Source organism: Chelonoidis abingdonii, chromosome 24, assembly GCF_003597395.2.
Source record: "Chelonoidis abingdonii isolate Lonesome George chromosome 24, CheloAbing_2.0, whole genome shotgun sequence".
Taxonomy (NCBI): Eukaryota; Metazoa; Chordata; order Testudines; family Testudinidae; genus Chelonoidis; species Chelonoidis abingdonii.
Window position 1 is genome coordinate 9,848,834 of NC_133792.1, and position 20,501 is coordinate 9,869,334.

General features: G+C 45.4%; 1 protein-coding gene across 1 annotated transcript in view; it reads left to right on the forward strand.

Moving 5' to 3' along the window:
- Positions 1–20,501, forward strand: part of PAPPA (pappalysin 1) — a 222,758-nt gene that overhangs the window by 194,836 nt on the left and 7,421 nt on the right. Inside the window, exons 20-21 of the mRNA XM_032797888.2 lie at positions 2,978–3,049; positions 10,799–10,897. Coding sequence (XP_032653779.1) covers positions 2,978–3,049; positions 10,799–10,897 — 171 coding nt within the window. The remainder of the gene's footprint in view (positions 1–2,977; positions 3,050–10,798; positions 10,898–20,501) is intronic.

A 20,501-nucleotide genomic window follows, 5' to 3' on the forward strand; every position in this document is an offset into this window, starting at 1 on the left:
ATTGATTTGGGATTTTAACTAGTATCTATGTTTTTATGCAATTAGATGCTCCTGGCAAATTGTTCATATGAAACTCAGTTTTGCAAAGTTTGGGCAACTGTAGATGAACAACAGCCTTTGCTGTGGTGGAGCCTAGATGTGGAGTTTGTCCACACTGGACATCCACTTCACCCCATCTCCATTTTCCCAGAGGTGTTTTCTGGAAATCATCCACTGTCCTATCACTGCCAGTGTTTTAATTCTTCCTTTCAGTTGACTTCTTGCTCAGACTGTGTGTAACGGGATATGGAGTCGATCACCTCTAAGCAGTTGGTGTGAATCCAGCCTAGGCAGTTGGATCCATTAGATGATTGCTCACTGCCATCATGCGGGATAGGTTTGGTGCTGTTAGGGCAGTTCTTAGGCTGAATTAACTGTCAGTCTCAGCAGAGAGACAGAGGACTGAAGGGGCCAGGAAGAGGACTCTCCCGGTCAGGGCTGGTGCATATCAACAAGACATGGTGATTGGGTGCTTGCCCTGATGCTGCGAGTGCTTGACCTCTTCTGTGGATAAACACAGTCCTTCCCTTTCAAGGACTGTCAGGCCAGTCTCGTTCTCCAGCTCCCAATTCACATACTCAGTCACGTATATTGGCAGCAAATGTTTTTTTTGTTTTTTTGTTGTAATGTTGGTGCCCCAGGGAGCAGAGGAGGTTTTTTGGAAACGCAGTTATTTTTCTCACATTATTTGGATGGGTCTGGGCATGGAGAAGGGAAAGGCCTGTATTTTTCTTCAGTTCTTCTTCAGTTTAGCCCTGGGTTCAAAAGCTCCTGGAGCCAGTCCTTGCCTCTCCCCAATCCCCCATCTTATATGTTTCGAAACCTAAAATGCTTTTCTCTTTTTTGCCCTGAAGCACAGTAAATAAAAGGGAAAAAAATGTCTTACCGTTTGTGGCAGCCTTGAAATTTCCAATGTCTGTCAAGAGCTCATTGGGAGCAAACTGGATGCTATGGGGCCCCTGCACCTTGCGGTCTCCCTCGCTGATGGGATAAACAACATTGGTTTCTCCCTCCTCCCCGTCAGCTTCCCCAGCCTCTTCCCCTCTCACATAGACGGGCCCTGTTGTGAGACAGGTGGGGCAGGCCAGGCCTGACTAATAGTGGAAAATCCGAGGATGTCGGAAAGATAAACAGCCTTGTGCTGATAGTATAAAAGTCTTTTTTCCTAGCGCACATCAGGTAAGCCTCAAATGACAGAAACTGTACAAACATGCTGAGGTTCCCTTGCAGACGGATTAAATTAGGCCTCAGATAAATAGGGGAAGGGACGGCTCATGCCACAGTCCCTTCTAAATGTTAATTCCTTTCTTTCCTAAGCCTCTACCACAGTTCCGACTGTTTGGCAAATGCCCCTTGGCACGCCTCACAAAACCAGCCATTGGGTCACCATTGTTATCTTAATGTGATTGTTCCCTCCTCTGTAAACGAAATGGACCTTCTGAAATGAGTATTGTGATGGATGGACGTTCAGGGAGGGTGGGGATCAGAAGGCAGCATAGAGATAGTAGTCATGCAGTCTATGCAGTACTCCTTACTAAGCTCGCTTCTGGTAGGGTCTTCCTTAGGTAGGGAAGATTTGGTTTAGATAAAATAATAATTCTCTTTGGTTCCTCTGGACTTTCCCTCCTCTCCTCTCCACCCAAAGTCTATCCAAACCCTCAACCATTTCTTGATATTTGAAAGAGTTTGACTTAATCTTCTTTTTCCTTTAGCTTCCATGTTTGTGGGTACCATTACCATGCCGTCTGTGCCTCCACTAGGGAAAAAAGGTGTGTTCTTACCTCATGGTTTCTGATATGTGGTAACTAATCCAAGTGAGGTAAAATCCAAGTGAAGACAAGGCAGATTGTAGTTTTACACAAATTAGCAGGTCAAGGTAAAGACTATGGGGATGGCCTCATGTCTTCACTGGGATTGTACCCCATGTTAGTTACCATGTGTTAGTTTACATGAGGTAAGAATGTACCTTTTTTCCTAATAAAGGCAATATCTCTGTGACAACTGGGGACTCGAAGTGAGTGTGTCACCAGAAATAGAGCTGCTCTCATGAGCTCTTCCACTTCCTTCTGCAGACCTATCGAGTTTGAAGACTTTTTTTTTTAATATCTATGTTTTGACCATGACTCGTCCTTCCCAGCTTTGCCTTATGGAAAAGTCATGTAATGTTTGATGAAGCTGGAATCAATAGGGTTCTATTGAAATGCCTTTAAATGTAATAGCGGATATAGTCTTTTTTATGGTTATTTTGAGTGGTCTTGTGGGGATACAGTGCTATTTAAAATCTATATGAGGGTGCAAAAGGCTTATAGAAAGGTTTCCATTTTCTATTCAATTCTAAAATACTTTTTTCCATAAGCGCTTTTTTCCATCCCCAGCACTCGCCCCAGCAATCTCCTCATGCAGCATGGGGAGGATAGGCAGCCATAAAAAGTGGTGCCTGGTGGCAGTAGGGTGACCAGATGTCCCGATTTTATAGGGACAGTCCTGATTTTTGGGTCTTTTTCTTATATAGGCTCCTATTACCCCCCACCTCCTGTCCCGATTTTTCACATTTGCTGTCTGGTCACCCTAGGTGGCAGCAAAGAAACCCCCTAAAGCCATTCTGAAATGTCTCCCTCACACTTCACAGAGCTAGAGCCTGGATGCTACGTTTCCCTTTCCCTGCCACATCTACCCACCATGAGTGAAATATTGAATATGACATTTCAGGAGAACCTTAAATATTATTTTAATCCCAAACATTCTGTTGTTGCAAGTGTCAAGTCCAACACGTCTTGTAAATACTTGGAGGACTGTCAGATCCTGAAAATACAAGAGGTGTTAGGAACGGAACTACTTGGGAGAGTTTGGTGGGTTTGGGGGCATATATGCAAGTACATTCGCTTTGTGCACAGTGATTTCTTTGTCTTAGCCCATTTCTTTTTCTCTTCTTCTCCAGAGCATCGTCTGCACAGCAGGACTCAAGTGGTATCCGCACCCAGCGCTGATACACTGCATCAAAGCCTGCGACGTGAGCATTAGAGTTAATTAACTAAGCCCATCCAGATTGGTTTCCTAGGGTGGGTGGTAACAATGGGTGCAGATGAATCGGTTTTAAATCTCTGTTTCTGAGGAATGGCCAAATCCAGTTTGGCCTTGTCTTTATTTGCAGTTAAATGGTCTTCAGCTGTACCAGTTCTGACACCTATTGGCAAGAAAAGGTCATTTTTCTAGTGCAGAGCAGTGCTCAATGACAGCTGATGATTGAACAAACCTTACAGTGTCTGTCTAAGGTGGACAATTCTTGGCTACTAAATAGGCCTGATTCCCTACACTTGGGCATTCTCAGGATTTGGCGAGTCATCAGTGGACAGTCAAAAGCCTCCAATTGTTTGCCTTGATTTTGAAGGGGTTTAAGGTTGCTCTATCTGACTAAAAATTGAACTCTCTGAAAGTCCAGGGCACCCCCTCTCCCTGAACCTTGGAGAAGAGATAAACATTAGGAAAAAGAAAGGGAGCAAGAACAACCCAGATGTGGAATTGGAGCAGAAGTGACTGGGAAATGGCGGGAGGAAGGAGGACTGGAGATGGGGACTTTTAAAATACTGAGACTGGCATGTTTCAAAGTGGCTTACAGAGTTAGGCACGCAACTGTCATTGAAGTACAATAGGAATTGGGGGACTAATACCTTTAGGTTTCTTTGGAATTCCCAGTCTGAATTATTTTCTGAGTTCAAAAACTGGACACACGTCAACCTCACCCTGGCACTGAATACAACAGGAAAAATGGCCACTGATAGTCAAAACCCACCAAGTGGCCCCTTCAAGCCAAAGTTTTGCCTCCTAAAGGAAACTGTGTTGATGAACCCTGCCAGACAGGTTTTCTGGGCACTGAACTCATCCTGCCTATGAAGGATTTATGCATCAAGGCCCTTCCCCATCCAGCAAACAGTTAAAATCAAGGCATTATTAGCATCTCCTACCCATTGTATCTGAATAAGCATCCTGTCAGCTCACGAGCCATGGAAAGCGTTTCCAATGAAACCTAAAAAACATATTGAACTCTCCTGGTTTCATCACACACTCAGCTGTCTGCCCTGATATAATGAAAGGTTAACAAACCTCCCCATTGACTCTCGGCCCATTTTTGAGCAAATCAAGGCAGTTTAAGACTTGATTCTGGTTTTTTAGTCGCATGTGCCATTAGCAATTAATGATTATCAGGAAATATGAAATGTCTGTTGGCTGCTTCCTTGAACAGTTGTAGAAGTCTTGACATATTTTGTGTAAAAGCAGAACTTGGCACCTCTGTGTGTGTCTTGGTGCTGACTTGACCCCCACCACTGGATTGTCTGAGCAGTCCACAAACTTATCTTCACAGCCCCTTTGTGAGGCAGGGAAGCGTTATCCCCATTTACCGAGGGAGAAACTAAAACAGAGGGATTAAGGCTCAGATCCTCAAAGGTTTTTAGGCCCAATGATTTCAATGGAAGTTGGGGTTATAAATACCATTTAGAGTCTGGGCCATGTGACTCACCCAATGTCACACAGAGAGGCTATAGAAGAGCCAGGATTAGACCCAAGCTTCCTGAGTTCTATGCCAGTGCATTATCCTTACGAATGTCTTTGCTCCTCTGAGCCTTCCACTAGCACCTAACTGAGAATCCCAAGCACTCATAATACTCTCAGCACCCCTGTGCCATCAGTAAACATTACTCCAGTTTTACAAGTGAGTACGCTGAAGGGAAGTGACTTGCCCAAGGTAGCAGAGCTTGGAATGAAACTCAGGTCTCCTGACTTCCACACTAAATACTAGACCACAGGGCCTCCTCCTGTGTGGATGTTGTGTGGTATACTTTCACATGGTAAAAGACAAGTTCTTCTTTGAGTAGACGCAGCCATGTATTCTGCATGGGTGTGCGCACCCTGTGCACCAGAGCCAGAGAACTTTACCCATAGTGGAAGTGTTCACACCCCTGCAGCCATAGCCCCTACCCTAGCCATATAAGGATGATGCTGCCCTAACCCCCTGAGTTCCTTCTCACCGCCCATGGCCAAGAGTCGAAGATCTATGTGTTGTCCACACCTGACAATTTCATCTCAGTTTCTGAGAATTGTTGCTTGTATATAATAGTAGGAGTTTAGTTAAGTGTTAGTTTAATTTTAGCTAGAGTAGTTGGCTGACTTGTTTGATGGCCTTACCAGTTGTTCATTGTGTAGGGGGGCATCCCTAGCAGCGACTCCCACGTGAAGTACTTGCTGTGTCTCAGGGAGGGACACATTAAAGACAGAAGCTCCATCTGCAAGTTGTTCACAAAGGCGACCCTGATGGCGAGAGATTTGCTGTTGAAGCAGTATCTCCTGGAGCAGGCCCTCATCTGATCGGCAGTCGCCTTCAGACCTGACAGGTGATGCTGCTCTGCATTCAGGCTCTGGTGTTTGCCCCAAGAGGAAAAGGGTTGTTCATCCTCCTTTGGTCAGTGAGGAAAAGGTCCCATAAAATGAACCAGGACCAGTCCAGGGCTAAGGGAGACTCCTCCTCCTCCTCTTCTAAGAGGAGTGCTGATCAGCACTGGCATGTGGGATGCAGCAGTTCTGTCCAGCCGCTCCCTGGCCCAGCACCAAGGGCAGCTAAGGCCCATCCTGTCAACTCTGGTTGTGGTCATGGGCGTCCATTGAGTCCAGTACCGACAAAATTGGCTCCACGCCAGTAGCATACGAGGGAGCATCAGACCTACTTTGTCTCTCAATCCCGGACTCTTCATGATTCAGGAATTCTCCATTGCTATGGTGTCTACTGGCTCATCCTCTGTTGTGCCCTTGGCACCTTCTGGCCATGTCACAGAGCCGATGGGGACATCGGCACCAGAGCTCGCACCACCTGGGCTGCAGACTATGAAGTTGAAGCCAGGCCCGGCACCAAAGACCTCCTCAGTGCTGGGGCATCCTTCAACACCATCACTGTCTTGGAAGCAAATCTCATCATCAAATTCAGTACCAGCCTCAGTGCCAACATCTCCCCAGTACAGGGTGGGAATGTCTCTCATTTGGTGCCGCTGGTGCCAATGCCCCACTCCTCTTCGGCACTGATGCTGCCTCCTTATTGGACTTCAGACTAAACTGGCCAGTTGTTTGCCCCCATCGGGGCTGGTTTCCCCATTGTCACCATAGAAACTCTGGGATTCTTCAAGATCCAGGTCAGGATCATTCTCCCCCATCCTGTGGGGCTCTTCTGTCTGGATGTTGTGATACAAGAACAGGATCTGTCTCTGATGCAGCAAACCTCCTCCTTGTCCTCCCTGGATGATTCTACTATACTGGAATCTTCCTCTCCCTTGGCACCTGAGGACTTTAAGGCATATCAGGACTTCCTGAGGTATATGGCCACTACTTTGGGTATCCAGGCAGAATTCCTCCTGGAGAATATGGATAAGCTGCTGGATATTTTCCAGCCATCAGCTCCAGGGAGAGTAGCCCACCCAATAGAAGAGGCTCCCCTGGAGCCAGCAAAGGCCCTGTGAAATACCCTAGCTTCATTCCCCTCTGTGGTGAAGCATTCAGAGAAACTGTACTTGATTCCCACACAATGGTTGGAGGGTTTCTATTCCCACCCAGATCCTCACTCCATTGTGATTACTGCCGCAAACAACAGGGGCTCGGCAGAGAAGGTATAAATCTATGCCCAAAGAGGATGGACTTGATGGAGAGACAAATTTATACATCCTCTACCTTGCAGATGCGCACCATGAGCCAGTAGGTGTTGCTCTCCAAATATGACTTTGTTAATTGGGTGGCCATGTCTAAATTCATGGACAAGTTGCCAAAAGCCTCCAGGGAAGAGTTCAAGGTGTTCATTTCACAGGGCCATTTGGTGGCCAAAATGCCATTGCAGGCAACTCTGGATGAGACAGGTGCCTCAGCCAGGATTATGGCATGAGCAGAAACCATGAGGAGGGCCTCACAGCTACAGAGCTTAGGCATTGTACCCAACATACAGCAGACCATTGAGGACTTATTGTTTGATGTCTGAGTTTGATTTCAGAAAAGACCGACAAAAGCTTGCACTCTTTTAAAGACACCCAGGTAACTTTGTGTGCTTTGAGAGTATGTGCCCCTGCTGTGAGGAGACACCACATAAACAATACCACTCGCAGTATTTTTTGGACACTCCTCCCTTCCTGTGCGACAATGGGACTACTCCAGAAAGCACCATGGATCCAAAGGAGGAGGTCCTCTGGTTCTGGTGTTAGCCAGCCACCTCGCACAGCCTGGTGTCTAGCAAGTGCCTGTTTTGACTCATGTGGCCAAGGCAGCGATGCAGTGGTAACCTCTCCTTCCCTGTCACCCTTGTTTGGGGACAGCTGGCCCATTTTTATGGTGTTTGGGACTTGATTACAACAGACAGCAGAGGTCTAAACACCATCAGGTTGGGTTATGCCATACAGTTCCTTTCCATCCTTCTGCCCCACCCACTACCCTGTCTCTCTTCAAGCATCCCTCTCAGAAGACACTGCTCCTCGAGCATTTTCAGTCTCTACTGGCCTTGGGGGTTGTAGAGGAGGTCCCACTGCAGCACTGGGGACAGGGATTGTACTCCATCTATTTCCTGGTTCCCAAGTCCAAGGGAGGGATGAGACTTATCCTTGACGTCTGTGACCTCAATAAATACATCAGATACATGAGATTCCATATGAACACCCTGGCAACTATCCTCCATGCCTTAAATCACAATGGCTGGCTCGTTTTCCTGGACGTTCAGGATGTTTCTTTTCATGAAGCAATTCTCCTGAGACACAGGAGTTTTCTCTGGTTTGTCATGGCAGACCAGCACTACCAGTACACCGTGCTGCCCTGTAGCCTGTCTTCCACCCCAAAAGTCTTTGCCAAATAAATGGTCATGGTGACAATGTACCTCAGGAAAAGGGGAATTTGTATCTTCCCATATCTGGACAATTGGTTACTAAGGGGTGAGTCCAGAGCGGACGCCCTCTGTTCACACTACACCTACTCAATTGTCTGGGTTTCACCCTAACCAGCAGGAAGTCAACAGTTGTTCCAACTTAAAGAATCAGATTCATTGGGGCCCTGATAGACTCTATGAATTTGAGACCATATCTGCTGCCAAAGAATTCCATGCCACTTATGTCTGCAGCTGCAGTCCCATCTGTCAGCCACAGTCCAAGTATACTAGAGGGTGCTAGGCCATACGGCTGCATACACATGAGTAGTCTAATATGCTAGGCTGCGGCCTTTGTCCTCTTCAAATATAGTTGAAGTTGGTCTACCATCTGCACCATCATCCCTTGGACAAATTGGTCCGTCTTCCTCCGCCAATCTTAGATTCCTTGTGGTAGTCGACAATTCAGGACAACATGTGCCAAGGTTTTCCCTTTGCTTGGTCTCCACTGACCAGAATCAATGCCACCTTAATAGGTTGGGGAGTGCATCTGGAGTCACTGAAGTTTCAAGGCCTGTTGTCAGAACAGGAAAATTCTCTACATATCGCTGTCCTGGAGCTTCGTGCCATCTACAATGCTTTGTCAGACCTTCCGAGATCACATCAAAGGCTCAGCAGTTCTCATACCAAGAGTACCACCTGTGATGTGTGGACTGGCAGAAGAGAGGACACTCCAACATGCTTTGTCAGGAGGCACTGCGGTTCTGGCAGTTTTGCATCATCGAAAACATTACCCCATGGCCAGTCATTTGTCTGGGATCTACCATCACTTGGTGGATCACCTCAGCAGGAATTTCTTCCTGAATCATGACTGATCTCTGAAGCCCAGCATCCTGCAGTCCATCTTTGCAGACTGGGGTATCCAAAGTTCTCCGGCTTCAGTGTGCATGGTGCGCACACCCACGTAGAATGCACCTCTGCATCATAGCTCAGTTACAGGTAGGTAACCATTTGTTTTCTTTTGCAGACAGATGCCAGACCCCGGAAGGCAATAGCTCCCTGACAATGTAATAGTTTTCTGTCTAAATGCCCCCTAATGAAAAGCATTCCACTGTTGGTGCTTTGGTTGTCATAAAGAGTCTTGCGCATTACTTTCATAGAACCTAGCTAGGCAATTCTGTTCTCTAGAGAGAGCTAAACAACATCCAGGGACCATTAAGAAATGCCAGTCATGTGCTGATGAACCATTGGGTACCAACTCCTCTGCTGTTTAAGAAGCATTCTTACTCAGGCAGACTTTGAAATGATGTAATGATTTACCAGAAGCCATTATTACTGACATGCCTATTTTCTGCTTTATCTTTCCCATCATTGCTAATTGCCAGGATCCCTCTGTGTCAATAGAAACCTACTTCATCATGGTGTCACAGCATCCCCATTGAAATCTTTACCATGCTGTTGGTTGTGGGCAACTGGGTGAAACATGTCATCTGCACAGGGAACGGTCTTTCCAATATGTACGGCTTAATCCAAGAATGGGCCAGGCCATGTTCTCCAGCTTTAGGGCTAGGGAGGAAACACGCTGTATGGAGTCCCCTCCTTCCTTCATGGATGGGGTTGAGCAACCTTCCCTATTATCCCAGGCCAGGGAGAGGCAGTGTACTAGGCCAGTGATAACATAGAATCATAGACTATCATGGTTGGAAGGGACCTCAGAAAGTCATCTAGTTCAACTCCCTGCTCAAAGCAGGGCCAATCCCCAGACAGATTTTTACCCCAGTTCCCTAAATGGCCCCCTCAAGGATTGAGCTAACAACCCTGGGTTTAGCAGGCCAATGCTCAAACCACTGAGCTATCCCTCCCCCACAAATCCTGCACTGATCGCAATGGGAGCTTTACCTGAGTAAAGGCTACAAGACGAGAATTTCCTTGACTTTTCTTTTTTGCTTTTTAAAGTGTAACCCAGGCTAATGCCATGTGACTCTTTGTCCCCGTCTAGTGGCATGTATGGCGGTTTTATGAGTCTACTACTGCAGCTGAACTGGTAGACCTGGTCTTTTAGCTCAAGCAGTATAAGCACAGAGTTTTAAATACTGATGTCTAGGTTTGATCTCCCACCCCCATCCCAGATGATTCAACCGAGAATGTTCTTACCGAAGCAAAATATTTATTATCTTTCCCATTCTGTCCCTCCAAACAGCCCCCCCATTCTTGTGTATTCCAATGGAGGTAAAAGGCATAGTCCTCAAAAATTCCCTATTGATAGCTTTCTAAGTGTTGAAAGGTGTGTAGCATAAGTAAATGAATTGGCAGGTTTATTGGGCGATTAGCCAAATATTACATATTTTTAAGTTACCTTGTTAAACTAAAATCATATCTTTAAAAAAAAATCCCTTGCCTGTATAACTGTTAGCATATTAAATAATTAAAACAAAAAAAAAAGCTTTCATGGCCCAAAGCCAGTGCCAGTGTAAATTACGATAGCTCAATGAGAGTCAAAGGTGTTGAGCCAATTTACATCAAGTGGACATCTTGCCCAACAATTCTAATTTTCTTCCCACCAGTTATGCTTTTTGTTTACTCTTTGCACATAGCTCATTCGGAAGGTAAAACTAGAATAGTCCATTTTACTTCCACAATAAGTAAATTTTCCTGCACAGGTTCAGTGTTATGTTTGGGCGCCCAGCATCCCAAAGGCATATTTAAATGTGCAGCATTAATAAAAGTTTGGATATAAGCTGCTTCGTGGTGTCTTTTTAGAATACTTACGAACATGGCCATGACTTTTAAAGAGGAGGTGTCTGGCACGACCAACAGTAGTGCTGGATCCCTCGCTGAGGACTGTTTCCATATTCTCAGCCTTTCATGCTGTTTGTTTTTCAGCCTTTCATGGGGGACAACTACTGTGATGCCGTCAATAACCGAGCCTTCTGCAACTACGATGGTGGGGACTGCTGCACCTCAACGGTCAAGACCAAAAAGGTAGGTCTGCCTGCCCCTCTCTCGCCCAGAGCTCCCCAACAATGCAAGCTCAGGCTTGGACAGTAATTGGTGTCCATCTGGAGATCCAGGATGTGGAGAGATCTTCAGCTGCACAAACATTTCAAGGGGCAATGAACATTGTCCCACCAAAGGCACTGAATTTCTGCTGGTTCTTTTGAAGGTGCTCTCATTCTCCTTTCATGTGCCTATGTGTTTCCCATCATTGCTGGCCTTAGGCCCATACAGCACATGTTGTTACACAGGGATACTGCTTTACCTCCTTCTGTCTTGTTCTAAACCAGTGGTTCCCTGGCTGCTTTGCAGGCAACTGCTGGCGCCCCCTCCAGACTGATTTGGCGTGTCATCAGTAAAGCAGCCTGACATCAGTTCTGACCCTGACTCTCGTAGGAATTACAGATACACACACAGAAAGGAGGATCTGCTGCATATAGTGTAGATTCCAAGGTTGCTCACTAAGGGACTGACAGAATTTAGCCACACGTGTTCACGCTTATGTACTGAATTTTGCACAGCTCTTTAACTCTTCTTTGGGATATGTGGTTGAGACAGAAAGGCAAAAATCTTGGTACTAACAAGGGAGATAACTTAGATGGAAATATGCTAGGCATAGTGTGTTTCAAGGCCAGTCATACCTGTCTAAGGAACGGCAGTCTGTATACTACACCTGGAGGACAAAGGAGATGTCTTTGCAGGGAGCACAATCTTTTCTAAGTTGGCCCTCAGTACCAGGGTGTTTTTTCATCTTTCCTTTGGTTCATTCAGACATGTCTACCAAATCTGTGCAGTGACTTATCTTTGGTATGTCGGGGAACATTGTAAAGGGGCAGTGAGTAATGACTGGCGATAGGTCAATGTCATCTCTTGGTAGCAGCAGAGAAGGGGCAGGGGTAGTGCTTTAATTTTCCTAATTGTGCCTCTTTTCAGATATTCGATAGAGCTTTGTTTTTAAAATGATTTGTGTGAACTGTACAGTCAAAGGGGCAGCCCTGGCAAGGGAAGTTCTCTCTTTAGTCACAAATCACGTATTGCCTGGGTGGCGGCTTGGGTAGGAGCAAGGATATCCTGGACAATTGCTTCCCGATTGATATCCCTCTACCCTTAACTGAACGGGCCACCTCTTGGGATGTAAGAGGGTCGTCAGTTTCCAGGGCCTAGTCAGTCATTGGCCTCTCTGCTGGTGTAGCCCAACAAATGTGGCAGTAGGTTTAAGAGGGGGTACCTCTCCACAAGGAACTGGACTGAGATCTCCAGACTCGTTCCATATAGAATGCTAAGGTAGGAGAGAAGAGAGGTTGCAAATTGCTATGCATTGACCTGGCTCTGTTCCCATTGGCTTTGGTGGGAGTTTTACCATTCTCTTCAATGGAAACAGAGTTGGCCAACATGAAGGGCTTTTGAAAATCCCATCCTCAATATTTCCTAATCATTCACAAGGGCCAACCGCTCAAATGAAGTGTTTTCTCCAGATACATGCACTCTGCTTTCAAAGACTTTTAAAACACAACAAGAAGATCCCAGAAACCAAACAAAACACAAGAAAGAAATGAGAAAACCAACCAAGTCCTAGGATCTTCCACTCAAAAGTGAGATGGCCAGTGCCTAGTTTATTAAATTTATGGCATAATAATCTAGCAGCCAGGAACATAGCATGATGTAAAAGTTTCAGAGGAAGAGGGTCGTTTGAGGCCAGCAGTGTCTCTCAGGCAGTTCAAAGGAATGGCCACCAGCTCAAAGACACCTGTTTGAATTCCCATGCAGACACTCAGCCATATGGGGAAGTTAGTTGTTTTCCAGTCTAAGGGCGCTTGGCTGGAGAACAGATTTTAGGCATAGTTATTCAAATAAACCCTCCTCCTTTGAAATGGAATGTTAAAGGAGAAATTCAAAAGGGAAAAACAATGAGAGGTGAGAGAAAAGAGAGATGCATAAAAATATTCCACATACCAAATCCTTCCAGCGTGATTTGCCACCTACTTAAAAGCCACAGCTTTAAAACACATTTTGGGTGTAAAGGCCAAAAACTGAAGGAGACATGGGGAGGGGCAAACCCAGCTCTTTTAATTCCAGTACCAGATGATGGTGTATTTTTATTCAGATGTTAGAAAGTGTTCAAGCATTTTGAAGGAGACACCCACTGCTGCTGTCTGGTGTGTCAGGCTCACACACTACCATCTCACAAGGCCTCTTAAAAGAGGATTGGTAAAATATTGTGTATGTGCACAGCACCTTTCATCCCCAAAGACCCCAAGACATTTTGCAGTTTCCACTGCAATACAGTCACCTCTGGGTGTTTAACGGTGCACACTACCCCCACAGTTTGTTTTAAAAACGGACTCAAAGAATCATAGCATATCCAGTTGAAGCTGCAGGTATTAACAGTCATGACGAAGGCGAACTGAGGTCTTTATTGACCACAAATGGTCAAAACTTTGGTTTTATGTCTCTTCCCAAAAAAGTGGTACACCTCTACATCGATATAACGCTGTCCTCGGGAGCCAAAAAATCTTACCACATTATAGGTGAAATAGCATTACATCAAACTTGATTTGATCCCCGGATCACTGCTTTACCGCGTTATATCCGAATTCGTGTTATATCAAGTGGAGTTATAATGGGCTAGAGGTGTATCTCCAGTTGCAAAGCAACCGCATAGAACTGGGCCATACGGAAATAAAAGGTTCCATCAGAAAGTCCCTGGAACATTGACCCCTTTTCTGTTCGCTTTCCACAAATGCCCTTGCAATCCTGTTACACTGGTGTGAAAGTTCACAGAAAGGTAATTTCAAATTTGCACAAGGATTCACAGAAACCAAGTTTTAAATTGGCGCACACGTATATTAGCATAACGTGGCCTTGTGCGCTCTGCCAGTCAAGGAATGGAAACAATGCCACATGACTTACCAGACCAATCACAACTCAGCTGAAATAATCAATATCGAATACTTGTCGAGAACTGCTCACCATCGGTCCACAGAGTTTGATAAATCATGAAAGAACTACATGGAATACTTTGATATTCAATAATATTGAAGTGAATATTTTTTGAGGCAATTGCGATCTGTCATGGGTATTTAGTAAACGGGAAAAGGATACATTCGTCAGACAAATGATCTGTTGTGCATTCCTGGATCAGCTGCAGTGTTCCACAACACCATGCCCAGGCAAAGATGAGCACTGCCTAATGAATCACCAACACCACTTCCTGCAACATCCTTTATGGAACCAGCTGGCAGGCCTGGCAGTTAACAATCAAAGGCTGTGCACCTAAAACTCAGGTTCAGTTTCTAATCTAGTAGGGACTTATCTCTCTGCTCAGAGAGCATGGTCAGCCCCTGAGGGAAAGAGTATGTTGTACTGCTATGGATGACCCCGGAGTGGCTTTGAAGGCATCCATAGGGAATGCCACGGAGCTCTCCTTGGCCAAAGGAAGGTCACCACAATGCATGTCATCGAGAGAGAAAGGGCTTCTGTTGTGGATCCAAAGAGAACAAGGCCCTCCATTAAAGACAAAATAAAATCCCATTTCTTTTTAGTGTCTGCAACCTCCTGACCTGGCACAGATTGCCAGCTTGCCCTTTGCCCGGCTGCACTATAAAGCTGCTTCTTGTTTGAATCCCACAACACACAGAAATAAGGTATTTATAAAACATGTTTCAGAAAAATACAGCACATTGTTAATGTAAGCAAGCAATTACCCAGGAGTTTACTGGCCATCTCTAGATTGGCTGTTGTCTGGAAGAACTTCCTGGTTGGTGTAACATTCCAAGCCGATAGCATTCTGGGATACCAGACAGCAAAAGTTAAGGCCAAATTCTGCCCCTAATTCCATGTGTGCAACTTCTTTGGAGTCAGTAGAAAGGGCTGGGTAGAGCCGAGGAAGAAATTAGGCCCCAGGGGCCAACAAAGGAGCAGCACAAGTAATTGATAGACGTTTCCCACATGCCCATCTTGCTGGGGTTATTTGCATCTTTCCGTACAGAACATTAAATCTGTTGGCATCCTTTCAAATGTAAGGCCAAATGCGCACAACAGCCCCACCTTTGATAATTCATGATTTAGCCCCAAGAGCAGATTGCCTCAAATCCCAGTATTTGATTTAGTGTCTGTTCCTTTCCTAGCCCCTCATTTTATAGAATCGTATAGAATCATAGGACTGGAAGGGACCTCAAGAGGTCATCTTGACCAGGCCCCTGCATTCAAGACAGGACTAGGTATTATCTAGACCATCCCTGACAGGTGTTTGTCTAATCTGCTCTTAAAAAATCTCCAATGGTGGAGATTTGAAAACCTCCCTGGACGATTTATTCCAGAGTTTAACCATCCTGACAGGAAGTTTTTCCTAACTTCCAGCCGAAATCTTCTTTGGTGCAATTTAAGCCCATTGCTGCTTGTCCTATCCTCACAGGTTAAAGAGAACAATTTTTCTCCCTCCTCCTTGTAACAATCTTTTATGTACTTGAAAACTGTTATCAGGTCCCCTCTCCTCTTCTCCAGACCCATATTTTCAATCTTCCCTCACAGGTCATATTTTCTAAACCTTTCATCATTTTTGTTGCTCTTCTCTGGAGTTTCTCCAGTTTGCCCACATCTTTCCTGAAATGTGGTGCCCGGAACCAGATACAACACTCCACTTGAGGTTTAATCAGTGCAGAGTAGAGTGAAAGAATTACTTCTCATGTCTTGCTTACAACACTCCTGTTAATGCAGCCCAGAATTACGGTTGCTTTTTTTGCAACAGTATTACACTCTTGACTCATATTTAGCTTGTGATCCCCTGTGATTCCCAGATCCCTTTCCACAGTGCTCCTTCATCGGCAGTCATTTCCCATTTTGTATGTGTGCAGTTGATTGTTCTTTCCTAAGTGGAGTCTTTTGTATTTGTCTTTATTGAATTTCATCCTATTTACTTCAGCCCATTTCTCCAGTTTGTCCAGATCATTTTGACTTTTAATCCTGTCCTCCAAAACACTTGCAACCCCTCCCAGCTTGGTGTCATCCACAGACCTTATGAGTATACTCTGTATGCCATTATCTAAATCATTGATGAAGATATTGAACAGACTCAGATCCCTGTGGGACCCCACTTGATATGTCCTTCCAGTTTTACTGTGAACCACTAATAACTAGTCTCTGGGGATGGTTTTCCAACCAGTCATGCAACTACCTGACGGTAGCTCCATCTAGGCTGTATTTCCCTAGTTTGTTTATGAGACTGCCATGCAATACCAGTATCAAAAGCCTTACTAAAGCCAAGATAAACCACTTCTGCAGCTTCCCACCTATCCACAAGGCTTGTTACCCTGTCAAGAAAGCTATTACATTGATTTGACGTGATTTGTTCTTGATAAATCCATGCTGACTGTTACTTGTCACCTAATTATCTTCTAGGTGTCTGTAGACTGATTGCTTAATTATTTGCTCCATTATCTTTCCGGGTACTGAAGTTAAGCTGACTGGTCTGTAAATTCCTGTATTGTCCTTATTCCCCTTTTTAAGTCCTCTGGGGACTTATTTCAGAAATCCTCCAAAAGTTCCCTAGGGAACTTTAACAACCCCTTATGGTGTAACTACTCCCCTGTTGTTGGCGGGGGGGGGGGGGTTCTTCCCCCAGGATTTCATCTGTCCATTTGTCTTTCTCCTCCACTACTTTCCTCATTTCTTCCCATTTTATGAGTTTTTGCTTGCCAAGCATGGCGAGAAGGAACTTGTGCAGATTGAAACCATTTCTCAATGGGCCCTGCTCACATGCTTTATTCTAAACTATAATTACAGACACTCTGTGTTAAAGATTCTGCATCCCAGTCCCTGCAACTTGTTCAAGCAAATCTAACCTTGAAGAACAAGCTCTTTAAATTCCGCAAAACTGGACTGTATTTACAGTGGCACATTCTCCTCTGACTTAAATCCCTGCCACTCCACTTCATTGCAAGGGGGTAGCCCCAGTGCAGTTCAAAGGAGAATCTGTCTCATACAGTTTCAGAACTCAAGTTAGACATCAACTACTTTGCCTAATGCCAAGTATACATCATCCTGGCACAAATCTCTGTTTAAAATGCCAAATCTTCAGCCGATTGATGTTCCATTGAAACAGGTGCACACCGTGGAGAGAAAAACAGAGTGGCTCAGTGAAAAACAAATGAGGCCTAGTGCTGGATGGAGAACCTGGCATGGTTCGTCCAGCATTTTGTTTATCCAAAACACATGGAAACTTATCTGACCTCTTCACTCAAGAAACCAGGACATAAAGCAAAGGGCCTTGAGCAAACATATTGCCTTAATGTGCAGTAGTATCGGCAATGATTTCCATGAGTGTGTCCATCCCCACCAAAAGTGAGATCCAGTGGATCCCTATCCATCTTCTGTGGCCAAAAGTAAAAGTGACAATCTGAGTACTCTGGAGATGTAAATACCCAAGTCTGATCATCTCTGAATCATGGCACTTTCTTCTCCCTATTCTTGCTTTTCTGCCTGAAGCCAACAGTCCTAACTGGCAGTGTTTAGACCGTGGGTATGAGAAAGTTCACCTAGCCAGTGGTCTAGCTGCCACTGAGGAAACTGTGCTTATCCAGAAGAGTGGATCTCTCTGACATGCCACCTTCAGTGCCCCTGGCAGGCTGTTCCTGTGCACTGTAATTAGCTAGAGGTTCCATATAGGGTGGGCATGAAGGAACAAAGGATGCAATAAATAGCATTGCTTCCTTAGTTTGGAAATGGTTCAGTGTTTAGTACATGCTCCAAGTGCACTGTGCCACCCAGGCGTTTGGGTGAACTTGCTTACTTGTTGTGTTTGGTCCTGGTTAGTAAGTGGTTGTGTGACATGTGAGGGCATTGTTGGTCATGGCTGGCTGAGTGGTAGTTTCAGGGCTCAGAGTTGGTTTGCTTAACAACAAAGGGATTCTTTTCCAGACAGCAATAAATTAAAAGGAGGGATGGTTGCAGCCCGTATTGTCTATCCGAAGAGCAGATTCTTGGCTGGTATGAGAAAGACTGTAACCCCACAACATACAGCATTCCCTGGAGAGGTGCTAAGTGAAGATGTTTGCTCAGCCACCCAACCTTGCTTCATTAGCAAGTGTTACAGAGACCAAGGAACAGGGTTTTTCTTACTACACACCAGCTATTTGCCTCTGGGTGGTCAGGCTGCTCTGAAATCTTTGGTGCTTATTTAGACTAATGACATTCATGTTTTCACAAGCAGTAGCACAGGCACTGGAAGCCCAGCTGATTGCTGAGCGTCAGAGCTGCTTGCTTTCACACTCCATGTGGTTTGCCAGACTGGCTCCCTTGCTCCTTTCAGCCCCTTGATTGTCAGCATTAGGAACGCAGATGAAGAGCAGGGAATTAAAATAAGTTACGGCCCTCCTTGTTACATCCTCCCCTACTCTAGGGGGATGTCTACACAGCAACAAGACTCCTGCGGCTGGCCCGTTGAGTTCACGGGGATCGGGCTGCGGGGCTGTTTCATTGCTGTTAGATTTCTGGGCTTGGGCGGGAGCCCAGGCTCGAGGACCCTGCGAGCTGGGAGGCTCCCAAATCTTGGGCGCCATCCCAAAACTGGAAGTCTGTACTACAATGTATCAGCCCCGTAGCCTGAGCCCTGTGAGCCAAAGTCAGCAGGCACGGGCCAGCCATGGGTTTTTCTCTGCTATGTAGACATACCTTCTAGGGCCTGACTCTACTCTCATGCTGGGTCTATGCCAATGTAATTACATTCATTCCAGTGGAGTTATTCCTGATTGACACCCCAGGGTGAATGAGAGGCAAATTGGGCCTGTTGACTTCAGTTGGGTAACTCCTGATTTACATCAGGATGAGTGAGAAGAGAGTCAGGCCCATGAACATCAATGAGAGAGTTCTGGATGTACATCCGTGGGAGAGGCAAGTCAGGCCTTCTAAACCTTACATACGGTCCTGTATTGGGCCTCTGAGGAGCTTTAATCTCTCTTTTCTCAGGCCCTGAGGGGGCATTGACCTTGTTTGGGAGTGAACCCTGCATACCAGCCCAAAGAGTTAAAAGTCAATTTTTGCATCATCTCAGAAAACCCCTGGTGACCTAAATGCCAAAAACCAGGGAGAAGAACCGTACAAGACGTGTTTGTGCATAAGAGGCCTGTTAAGGAACAAAGCACCCACTTGGTGTGTGAACTCTGAGGGTACAGGGGGAGGTGAGGGGCCACCAAGAAAGGCCCGCTGCAGCTTGCCATGCTTAACTTGACCCAGCACTTTTATCCGTAGGAGGGGGGATGTACGTGGGGGTTCTTCATACTTCCAGAGTTAGTCACATCAGGGAGATTTTGCAAACATTTCAACTCCTATCTAACAACACGCTGTTTCCCGACATGTGACGCTCCTCCCTACCCCGCTAGCAGCATTGGGGCTGATTCCACTCTCACTTATGTCAGTGTGAATCAGCCGCAAGTGCACTGAAGCTACAGTGTGAAGCGGGGGTGGGGGAGAGGGTGCGGAGGACTGAGAATTAGGCTATTTGTGTTATTGTTCTCCCGTCCGTCTCGGTACCTGCCTGAGATTTTGCCCTGGGAAGGAGGCGAGTAATACCCTCAAACGCATTCCCATCTGTTTCCTCCAGATTGTCCTTTCTCAGCGATTCTCAGTGGGTTATCTGAGTCTGGATAGCATTAGCTGTGTGTCATTCCATAGCTGTCCTGTGAGGAGGACTAGCTGCCTCTGGTCCATTTCCTTGACTGTATCCCAGCCATGTATCAGTGTCCCCTGTCTTTGTGCTATCTCTTCTACGCAGTGCTTCTTCACAGCCAGAACAGGACCTGTCATGTAACGTATGAATGCAGAAATTAAGGGCCTGATCCGAAGCCCATGAAGTCAACAGAAAGATTCCTATGAACTTCAGCGGGCACTGGATAAAGCTCTTAAAGTAGAGATTGCAGAGAAGAGGGTTATATCCCTTCTATAGTCTGTGATGGATGTAAAATTGGCTACACATTAGATGGAGTTTTTAGCTCAAAGAAAGGAGAGAAAACAAAAAACAACTACTAGTTGTGAATCACAAATAGATCCTCTCAGCCTTGGTGTCACAGGGCTGACAGAGAATTTAGAGGTTTGAAAGAGTGAAATGTCCTCATACAGGTGGTCTCTCTCTATTTCTATGTCTGTCTGTCCTCTCTCCCTCCAGTGAAGTTGGAGGGCAAGAAATTGAAAACTGGTGATAGGAAGCAGTTTTTACACATCATATCATTTAACATGTGGAACTCATTGCCACATGATTTTATTGAGACCAAATGCTTGGTAAAATTCAGAAAGGGATTAGAAACATAAGGACTTGTCTACATTTGAAAGATAATTCAGATTACAGTGGGATGTGAATTTAAAATGCAATAATGATTCTTGAATAGCTGTGTTTGTGGATGCTCTAATTCTGGAATAATGTTTGCTTTGCTTTCCTGTGTTCTCCATGTCTCTTTGTCTGGCTTTTCCTTTGATTCTTTTTGTGAACTCTGTGTGTGTGTGTGTGTGTGTGTGTGCGCGTGTGCATGTGTGTGTGTGTATTAAAGATAGTCCCAAGGACCAAAATACAGATTTTTGACCTAAAGTTCCCCAGAGTTCTGTG